The following is a 10,808-nucleotide window of genomic DNA, read 5'->3' on the forward strand; positions in this document are numbered from 1 at the left end:
AAAGATGCATTTAGAGATATAAAAGGAAAATAAAACTTCAATTTTTAAAATATTTTTTATTTTAATTGTTTGTCAACTTTTTACCCCATAAGTTTTCTTTAATTGGAGGTAATTTATATTCAAAATAATGTTGAACATAAAAGCGGACACATCTTTCTATCAAAATTTCAAACTTTGGTTCGTCAAATTATAGGAGTACAGCAAATTTCGTTAAACTCGTCTCTATTTTATTTTTTGTCCACATTTGATTAATGGAGGGGAGGTATATTTTCTCCATGCTAGGTAGCTTTGGGATGAAATTCATGGGATGAAATAATTAATAGCATAACACTCTGTATCGTTTAGGTTTTGATGCATTATTCAGGGTCCCTCACTCACCCCCTGACCACACATACACAAACAAACTCTATACTTAAGTGATTTCAATAGTATTTGCGTTAGGAATGGAAGGTTGGGTATACTCATCATAAGCGACACATGGTTATAGTAAGTGATGGGGACTTGTTAGCAAGCAAAAAACTTTGAAACTTTTGATAGGGTTGTCACTGGGGTGTGCGTGTATCAATCAATAGTTGACACTTGTCGGCCAATAATAAATATTTTTACACTAAGTTTAGGTGAGGATGCTGGTGATGTAGGGTCAATGAGAGAGAGAGAATATATATATGGAATTAGAGAGAAGAGGGGGATGGGAAGTGAGATGAAATGAGAAGAGGAGATCTTCTTTTGAGAGAGTGTTTGTGAATTGTGATCTTTCAATTCCCCCAAGCATGATCATGTGGGTTGTGGTTTTCATTGGAAAGTGAAGTTTGATGGATTTCACACTTTATATGTACCTAATGGATGGATTTTAGGTTAGTGAAGTGCTTTAATTTGACTACTAAAGCAAAGATGTTTGTCTACTAGCCATACTAGCAAAGCCAACTCTACTTGATCACATGCTCTTTCCAAAACCCTTTTACAATATTCTTTCTTATCATAAATGAGACTTATCATTTTGGTCATGTTAATTTCTCATAATGCCATAGAATCATGGTTTAAATTTAATTTTGTGGGTTTGATTCAATTTTAAACCATTTTCCAGTTTCAATTTAGAAAGTTTTAAATATGAACATTCATATAATATATTCCATTTGATCTCATATATAAACAATTTTTTTCTTCAATATATTCTATTATTTTTTTCTTTAAATAAATAATGTATTCGATCGATAGTATATATCAAATATATCAGTTATTTAATGAACATGTAGAATATTCTTTGCTTATACCAGATGGAGTGCTTTTTTTACTTTGTTTTCACATATACCTATTGCCTATTATTCTTGTATCCATTGTTACCACATGAGAATAATTAATTAATTCCTCTTATGGGCAAACAAATTATTTTCTGTATAAATTTTGTGTACATCTTCGAAAATTAATCTCTTCAAAGTAACAATATAGATTTATTAAAGGATTGACATCTTTAAATAATGTTTTTCATATACACCGCTAGATCAAATAGTTAAAAAAATTCAAAAATTTACACTTGTACTTTATCATATTGGTTTATAAGTGATTGAGGTAAATTAATTTTCTAAGGATGTGATTAATGGCGATTGATATGATTTGTATATATAATATCATGTTGACCTATCCAACATGGAGATTTCAAAAATGACGACAGGCAGTTAAAAAAGTGTTTGGATGGGTTTTAATTGCTGGTTAATTTGTAGATTGTCCCATCTCTAATGTGGCCCTCGCATTTAATAGGTACAGGTGTAGATGTTAGTGGGAACATGTGAAGTAAGGATGGGAATAGGAGGGACGAAATTGAGAGCTTTGATATTCTATATGCACCCGGCCCGGTACGAATAGAATATAGGATACTTTGCTTAGTTAATTAACTTCATATTGGGGTCATGAATTAATACACATGTGTCCTTGACCATCATTCCTTCAAGGAGGAGGAAGTGAGCTTTTAACATTCTTTTTAAAAAATATGCAAATTAATTCTTGTTCCGTGTAAAATAGTATTTTAATCTACACAAGATCGAGTTCATATTATATGCAAAAATAATCAAGTGAGTGTAAGCAAAAGAAATCAAATACATTTGCGTTTTATTAAATGAACACAAATGTAGGGCATGATTTGCCCTAATTCGAGTATTTTTCATTTTCCTAATTCATTTACTATATTATGTTTATATTAACTTTGATATTATAGTGTTTTTTGTGGGTACCTCCCACTCCAGTCCAAACACTGCCACTGTAGAGATATGCAACACCACAAGAGATCAATCTCCCTTCACCTCCCCTAAGGTTGATTTTGTTTTTAGAAAAGAACAAATATTGTGTAGCCATGTTGCAAAAAAAAAATTAAAAACAATATATTTCTTCAACCTAAAATTTGTTTTTGAAGGACTCATTGTCTCATTTAAAAATGTGAAAAAGGCTTTATAAATAGGGTTATATTCAATGCAATAATAATATTGTTGCTACATGAATATTTTTGAATTAAAAACAATGTACTTCTTCAACTTAATACTAACTCTTGATGTTAAAAGACAAGAAGCACATGTGGAATGTGCATGCTAATGTTTTCTAGTCTTGGTTTAACTTTTTCGACTAAATTAAAAGGTATACATTGACATTATAATATTTTTTTTTGGTACATACATTATAAATTTTTGTACAAATATCGTTCAATTATATTTCACTGTATAGATATTTAGCAAGATACTTTATAAAATAACATACCAAAGTGCCCAAACAATGATTCTTAAACCCTAAATCCTAACAAAAAGTATACACTGTCATCAATTTATAATCTTTAAACTCTTAATCATTTCAGCGATATATAATATCCTAATTTATCTGTTATATATGTCAAATATCTATGCTCTTTTAAAGTTTAATTTTAGGCTCCGCCCCTCATCTTATAACCCCTACAAAACTGTCGTCAAAACTTTTGATGGTTAATGAAGTTTTTCTACTTGAAAAATAATAAAAACTAAATGCATGTTTAGATTGACGGTGAATTTAATTTGATGTAATGTTTCACCGTAATTTTAACAAAACATGCAATAAACTTGTTTTTGACCAAGAAACATGCAATAAACTATACATAATTTTTAACTCATAATGCAATGTAGTCCATTGACAAAAACAAAGAAACATGATATATAGTTCAATAATATTCAACAAACGAAACTGAAAATTTTCAAATGGGCATATAAATAATTTTATTTTTACCAAAAAACACGATATACTTCTGCAACTTAAAATTAGTTTTTAATGTTGCAAGGCAAGAAACACACATGTATTGGTTTAATTTTTAAGATTAAAAGGTATACATACAGCCCCTGTAAAGGGAAAATTAAGCTAATGAGACTACAACCTTGTGCCCCCTTTTTTACTTTATTAATATGTACTTATGAAACAATTGACAATTTGGAATTTGGTTAGAGGGTTGGAGCCATTAAACATGCCTTTTTGTTATTATGAAGAGATCAATCATGCTTCTATCGACGTGCAAATATATTAAACTGTTCAATGATCAAAATATTTCAAATTTTAAAACTGAAGTTTGTGTTTAGCAAATCAAAATTGCTAGAATCCTATCTAAGATAAAATAATATTACATCATTGATCGAATATCAAGCAAAAGTGATACATTAAAATTATTTTAATGATAAAAATTTGAACTTTTCAATCTCAAGAAAACTAAAAGATTAGTATAAGAATTTTCTATTTTTCCCCAAGATAAATTCTCTTTAAAAAAATTCTTAGGCCTCAAAATTTCTATACACAGAAACCTTTCATCGAATGTCTTTCAATGTAGTAATTTTTGTAGTAACTCATAATGCAATGTAGTCCTTGTTAAAAATAAAGAAACATGAAAATAGTTCTATAATTGATACCTGGCTATAGCTTTAACATTCAAAGTCTTCATAAAAAATAAAAAATAAAGCTTTAATATTCAACCAACTAGTTGTCGAAATAAAAAATGAAAGTGAAAATTTTCAAGCCCTAAAAAAAGGTTGGCCAATGGCCAGTGAACAATTATTGATTGAGAAATCATAGTCGTTTGTGAACCATTCTATATTTGTGGATGATTTTAGAGTCCCAATTTTCCAAAGGACATATAAGTTGTAGAATTTAGTATTTTGGAAAGTAGAGAAATCTCAAGCATTATTAATAAAGCTGGTTAGAAAGGTTCCAAATCCAGCAAGCTGAATCCAATCAAAGTCATTCAGAAATCAAGGGATTATGCTTAATTTGTTGCCCCACAAACCAACTTTTTTATTTTATGGTCATCTACTCTTCCATTTATAAAGGGTAAAGAAAATAAAAATGTGAAAAGCTTTTGTCTAAAAATGTGTGTGGATACATAAAGAACAAAACTCCCAAGAGAAAATAATAAGGAGAAAGGACAAGAATTGCAACAACCAAGAGCATCATGATGAACTTTTAACACATTCATGTTGTTTTTATTTGTAAGAAATTGCAACAATTGGAGTTCAAAATTCTAACCTATAATGGGAGCCATTCGTTCCTTTAATTATAGCAAATAAGAGATATAGAGAAAGGAGAAAAGTATGTTTGGTGATATTGATGTGATGTGGGCATATCAACCCTAGTTTTTCCATTTCTTCCTCTTTTCAAGTTTCAGCCAATTTCATGAAATTAAATTCTTTAATTAATTCATGATATTGATGTTATGGATATTTTTTTGACGTATATTATTGAATGCTTTAGTTTTGTCATTTTTTCCTCCTTCAACCGTTTTCACTTGACCCTGAATTAATTTCTCTAATGAATTCATGATATTGATATTATTGAGTTGCTTGAGATTTGAGTTGAAGGTTATGAGTTGAAGGTCAAATCAAAGAAGGGAACTAATATAATTATGGGTCGACTTTGTTGGATATTATGACTTGTAGGGAACGAATGTCTTCAATCAAGTGTTGTTTTCTTAATGTAATTAATACTTACATTAAGAAGAAAGATAACATTAATAAGAAAAGTTTAACATTCTTGTTAACTTAAATTCAATTTCTGATTTTAACATATAAATAAAAATAGGGAAATGATAGATATAGCATTAAAATATATCAAAAATTCTTCACGAACATTTTTGATTGGTTGGTTAAACCATGATCCAACCTGTTTTCCATAAAATCTGGAGTTGAAGCGTTTCTCTTTTTCTTATAAGCAAGACACGTAGGCTTCGTGAATTTCTCGAGAAGGAATCTTCGCTATGTATAGCACCGTTCAAAAAAATATATTAGAATTCTAACAAAATGTTCAAAAGATCCATCAAAGAAACTCTTACTTGTAAAAACATCAAGATTTGTCAAAGTTTTAAGACTTTTAACGACAGATAAAAGGATTTTTAGACACCAATATTTTATACGAAGACTCAAGAAGCAAACCTAATATCAAGTCGTTGTTTATTTATATATATTTGCATACCAATTAAATAATTTGAAGAAACCAATGTATGGATTCCTCAAAGGTCTTCAATTATAGAGACTTTAAAATCCTTTACCTACAGAAATAATCCCTCATCTTCCCAAAGACTTTCAAATACTCCCTCCGTCTCATATTATAAGCAAAAAAAAATAATCACATTTATTAAGAAAACTAAAATATAGTAGTTTGTAACATAGTTTTTTTGTGTTATCTTTGAAATAAGTTTTATAGGAAGATGTAAAAACAATTTTTATTGGTAGTTGATTATAAAGAAAATGAAAAAGAGAGCAGATTGAATGCACTTTACATTTAATTTTCCTTTGAAAAATATAATTTTTTGAAAAAACATAATTAAATATGATAAAAGTTGATATTTTTTGCTTATAATTTAGGACGGATGGAGTATTGACTAACTTGACACGAAAATCGTGAAGTTTAAGAGATGGATCAACCTCTGATAATCAGTTTACTTATGGATATCTGCACAAATATTCGTTAAGCTGTTACACGGTTTTGCTATATCGGTGAAGATCTGAGTTGCGATAATAGAATGAATGTGGTATTTTTTGATTCCATAATTTTTTTTTTGGGGTGTTGAGTAAAAACTAAAAAGTGATGCAAAACAAAGGTTAGATATCATAAAACTGGTTAAACTCCTACGATGTGATAAATCAAATGTTTGATTTTCATTTGAAAGAGAGATTTTTCATACTTAATGTTGTGAATTCCTACCACTTTGTTCTAAAAACTAAAAACCAACAAGAACGGTTGAACAAATAACAATAACAACCAAAACTAAAGAGTTTAAATTACAATAGATTCAATCAAGAACAAATTTGAAACCTTTGTGTAATGTAAATAAAACATTTAATCCAAATACAACCAAGATAAAAAGAGCAGAACGAATAAAGATATCAAAGTTTTTTACTAAATTTGATCCAAATTGACCTTTGATGGAGCATGTTTCCAATCCACAATTAATGAATCTTTCTAAGAGATAAAAAAGAGGTTCATAAGAATTTTTAGCTTCAAGAATTTTCTAAGAACAAATTCTAGTTTCTACAATTTCTTGAATCTCTCAATTACACGATGATAAATTATACCATTTTTTTTCTTCGAATTAGGTATCCTCTATGCACAATGATATAAATTAATCAACTGAATCGATTAGGACGACAACGATGACAAAACTTTCTCTTAAAAGATTAAACCCTGTTGCGTTCCTTATGATTGAATTCAAACTCAAGACTTCTGGTTAAGTCAGAAGAGACCTCTTACTATTTCATTCAAGTGTTTTTGGGTACACAAAATGGTAATTCAAATTGACAGTTTATTTTTATATTCTTTTAGTGACTTTTGAGTAAAGGTTGAAATGAAGGTTGACTCAATCGGCAATTAGTTAACCCATTCTATAAAGTCGTGAGTTCAACTTGTATCGGTGATGTAAGAATCTTTTTAGTGGTTGATTTGTAGAGTCTTCGATCCAGCTCGTCCCTATTGAGCATAAGAACCCAACCTCCAATTTAAAATAAAGATCGAAGTTTCAACTTCAAATTTAAACGAATGAGAACAAACTAGTTTAACATTTCATAAAAAAACTCATTTTAGGTTAGCCTGGTGGTTGACTTGGGATCTTGGAGTGTTTTCGGTGGACAAGTTCATACAAAACTGACTTAAAATAGAGTGCCGCAAGTGAGCGGTTGGACTGGTCCCCTCATATTAGTCAATCAAAAAACTAATTTAACATTTAACGATTAATATATTCAAAACAAACCTAAACTTTTTATTAGAAGAAGAAAAAAAAAAGAAAAAAAAAAGAGAGATTAATTTAGCCAAATCATCTTGTACTGAATCTGGGGAATCTTAACATCTTGAAGCTTGAGAAACAAGTGACAAATCATCAAACACCTAACACTCACTCTTCCACCTAACCAAATCCTTCAAACGATGCCAGTTTTTAAAACCCCATTCAACGGTTACTCCGTCAAATTCAGCCCTTTCTACGAAAATCGCATCGCCGTCGCCACCGCTCAAAACTTCGGCATCCTCGGCAACGGCCGTCTCCACGTCCTCGAACTCTCCTCCAATCCCGCCCTCCCAATCACCGAAATCGCCGCTTACGACACCGCCGACGGCATCTACGACGTCACCTGGTCTGAATCTCACGATTCCATTACCGTCGCCGCCGTAGCCGACGGTTCCGTCAAACTCTACGACCTCGCTCTTCCACCTACTTCAAACCCTATTCGTTCCTTTCATGAACATACTCGGGAAGTTCATTCCGTTGATTATAATCCCGTTCGCCGTGATTCGTTTCTCTCAGCTGCGTGGGACGATACTGTCAAATTATGGACAGTGGATCGTCCTACGTCGGTGAGAACGTTCAAAGAGCATGCTTATTGTGTTTATTCATCTGTTTGGAATCCTCGTCATGCCGATGTTTTCGCCTCGGCTTCTGGGGATTGTACTGTCAGAATTTGGGATGTTCGTGAGCCAGGTATTACAATTCTTGATAGAACTCATAAATAAATACAAATTATACAATGATTTGAGTTATTGTCTAGTCTTAGTGTAAGTTTGGTTCTGCTTTAAAAAAATCAATTCTATTTGTTTTTTGAGTGAATTGATTCTAGCTAAAATTAAGTTGAAGGTAAAGTGATTTATGTTTAGATACATTCATTTAAAAGTGACTTGAATAATAAATTTGAGTATAATAATCAATTATAGAATCAAAAGCTACGATTTCTAGTTTCAAGTTGAATCAATTTTGAAGACATTAATTTTACTTTATAGGAACAAACATGTCAAAATCAATTATGCACCTTTGGAATCAAACTTGACTCCTCCAGAAGTGGAACCATACATACACATACATTAATTTATAATTTAATTAAGTAGTTTGACTAGTTATTGTAACTAACTATTACATCTAACACCAGGTTCTACAATGATTCTTCCGGCGCATGAACACGAGATTCTTTCATGTGATTGGAATAAGTATGATGAATGTATTATTGCAACTGGGTCGGTTGATAAGTCGGTTAAGGTTTGGGATGTAAGGAGTTATAGGGTTCCAGTTGCCGTGCTTAATGGACATGGTTATGCTGTTAGAAAGGTTAAATTTTCGCCGCATGTGAGGAATTTGTTGGTGTCTTGTTCTTATGATATGACTGTTTGTGTTTGGGATTTTATGGTGGAGGATGCTTTGGTGAGTAGGTATGATCATCATACTGAGTTTGCTGTTGGGGTTGATATGAGTGTTCTTGTTGAAGGGCTTCTTGCTAGTACTGGTTGGGATGAACTTGTTTATGTTTGGCAACATGGAACTGATCCTAGGGCATCTTGAAAGGGAAGGTACTAAAAACTTAGGTTTATGTTTTTGTTCCCTTTTTCTTTTTATATATGTGGTTAGGATGAGAGGGATATTGGGAATTTCCAATAGGTTGTTGTATCAATGTTGAGGATGAACATATACATACATAATAATACATCTCTTTCATTGATTGGTTCTCCACTGTATACTGATTTTGATAAGCATGAATTCATTATCTATGATGGTTCATCATCAACGTTATTCATTTATATGATTAATTTTGGTTTCCATTTTGTTGCTTAATGAACCGTGCTTGATAAATTGTTTGTCTGTTGTCATCAATATGCTGTTTGTGTTTTTCTATTGTCATTTGTTTTTTTGCATTACGTTGTTGGTCCCCATTACTTCGCTGTCTTCCAAACCATATTGGTTATATTTATAATTTAGAAGGGATCGGGTTTCCATTTTAGTGCATTATCTGAGGAAAATTTTCAGCATGGATGCTTTATATATGCTATTTTCCTAGTTCTTGTATGCTTAGGAGTTAGGCCTTGAGATTTGTATAGTATCAGATTCACAATTTTCACTGTTTACCTTGACTGGGGGCTGGGTTGCTGTACTTGGCTGTTCAAGCTTCCAACTGTTTCTGCCTCTATCAACATTGGTTTTCTAATTAAGGTTTAGAAGCTTTGGATTTCTTATATGTTATTCTTTCTTTTGCAACTTCCTTTTTTATGCTCAAATTGTTAAGAACTTTAGAGGGAACCTAAAAGGAAGAATGATTGTTGAAACTTCCACAATGGGCAAGAAGCAAGTGCAAGACAATGAAGTTGGATTTTGTTTGTAACATGGGAGCTGAGTCACTCAAATCATAAGTTTTACCAGTACTGAGTGCTCTACTATTTTGTGTAAGTTTAAATTGTTTGGAGTTTTCGCTTTATGATCTACAATGTAGCTTAATACTGAATCATACGTTGTATCTGAAATACCAGATACACAAAATATTATAACAATAAGCGTTGCTCTGACAGTGAGTATTTTGAAGGATGATCCAAATCTAAATTTAAATTTTGAGGATAAAAGTGGATATTTTCTGTCTTTTTGTAAGCTGATTTTCTCTGATCTGTTATGGGTGAATTACTAGTAAAACTAAACATGGTTGTGACTTACAACAACTAGGCTGTCAATAGTTTAAGGAAACCTTTAAAGCATTTGAATAATAATTGAAGGTGGTAGCTCATCTGTGATCTGCTGCATTTATGTGAAGTATTAGTTTTGATTTTCAAATGTCAGTTTAAGGTAGATAATCATTTGTAATGTATTTAGAATTCTTGAGTAGTTCTTCCAATCAGAGTTTAGATGAGATGTCACCTAGATAAAAACAGATCTGTTTTGAATCAAATTCAAAACTTCTGTTTTGAAAGCCCCGCTTTGTGAAAAACCAACTTCCCTTGCAGTTGAACTTAGCGAGTTCCAAGTTTTGAAATTTAGTTTTAGTGTGGGACGGAGGGGTTAGACATGCATGATGATGACAAACATGTCCTAAACATTACCGTCATCGATTATGATCGCCATCTTGTGGAACTATAGTTCCACAAGCCATTCTCTTATGGTGAAATCAATATGAAGAAATATGAGATCCTGACCCTTGAAATGTAAAGATCATGAGAAACGCCATTCTCTTTAAGGCTGGGATGACAGTTTTTTTTATTTTTTATTTTAGTTGTTGGACAAAGTGAAGTTAGTGTCTTGGGGGTGACTTGAGAGCAGAGCGGGTAGGAAGGTTGGCTTGAGTTACTCCGAACAGCAAGTCTTCCATAGTTACAAGACTATGATCATAAGTTTTCGGCTCACACACAAAAAAAAGTAAAATATGACAAACGAGAAAACATGAGAGGATGTTTTAATGGAAAATGAGGAAAAGTTGATTAAGCTTAAGATTTGGAATTTGATTGAAAATGAGGAAAAGTTGGGAAAAGATGAGTTTTGGAATTTGATGGAAAATGAAGAAAAGTTGATTAAGCTTAAGATATGA

At 31.6% G+C, this 10,808-nt stretch overlaps 1 protein-coding gene across 3 annotated transcripts; it reads left to right on the top strand.

Moving 5' to 3' along the window:
• The first annotated feature begins 7,280 nt into the window (after nucleotides 1-7,280).
• Nucleotides 7,281-9,820, top strand: LOC25485966 (peroxisome biogenesis protein 7). 3 transcript variants are annotated; one of them, XM_024777404.2, is made up of 3 exons: nucleotides 7,281-7,957; nucleotides 8,400-8,814; nucleotides 9,525-9,820. In XM_024777404.2, the coding sequence occupies exons 1-2, from the start codon at nucleotides 7,408-7,410 to the stop codon at nucleotides 8,804-8,806; spliced, it is 957 nt and encodes a 318-aa protein (XP_024633172.1). In that variant the 5' UTR covers nucleotides 7,281-7,407; the 3' UTR covers nucleotides 8,807-8,814; nucleotides 9,525-9,820. The 3 variants fall into 3 exon arrangements, with proteins under 3 accessions (XP_024633172.1, XP_024633173.1, XP_013462562.1); XM_024777405.2 differs by having other exon boundaries at nucleotides 9,533-9,820; XM_013607108.3 differs by lacking the exon at nucleotides 9,525-9,820 and having other exon boundaries at nucleotides 7,282-7,957; nucleotides 8,400-9,063.
• The last annotated feature ends 988 nt before the right edge of the window (nucleotides 9,821-10,808 follow it).

This window comes from Medicago truncatula, chromosome 2 (genome assembly GCF_003473485.1).
Source record: "Medicago truncatula cultivar Jemalong A17 chromosome 2, MtrunA17r5.0-ANR, whole genome shotgun sequence".
In the NCBI taxonomy this organism is placed as follows: domain Eukaryota; kingdom Viridiplantae; phylum Streptophyta; class Magnoliopsida; order Fabales; family Fabaceae; genus Medicago; species Medicago truncatula.

Coding starts and splice junctions, on each gene's coding strand:
- LOC25485966 (XM_024777404.2), top strand. CDS start 7,408: ATGCCAGTTTTTAAAACCCCATTCAACGGTTACTCCGTCAAATTCAGC. Junction 7,958..8,399: donor TTGGGATGTTCGTGAGCCAG/GTATTACAATTC, acceptor ATCTAACACCAG/GTTCTACAATGATTCTTCCG.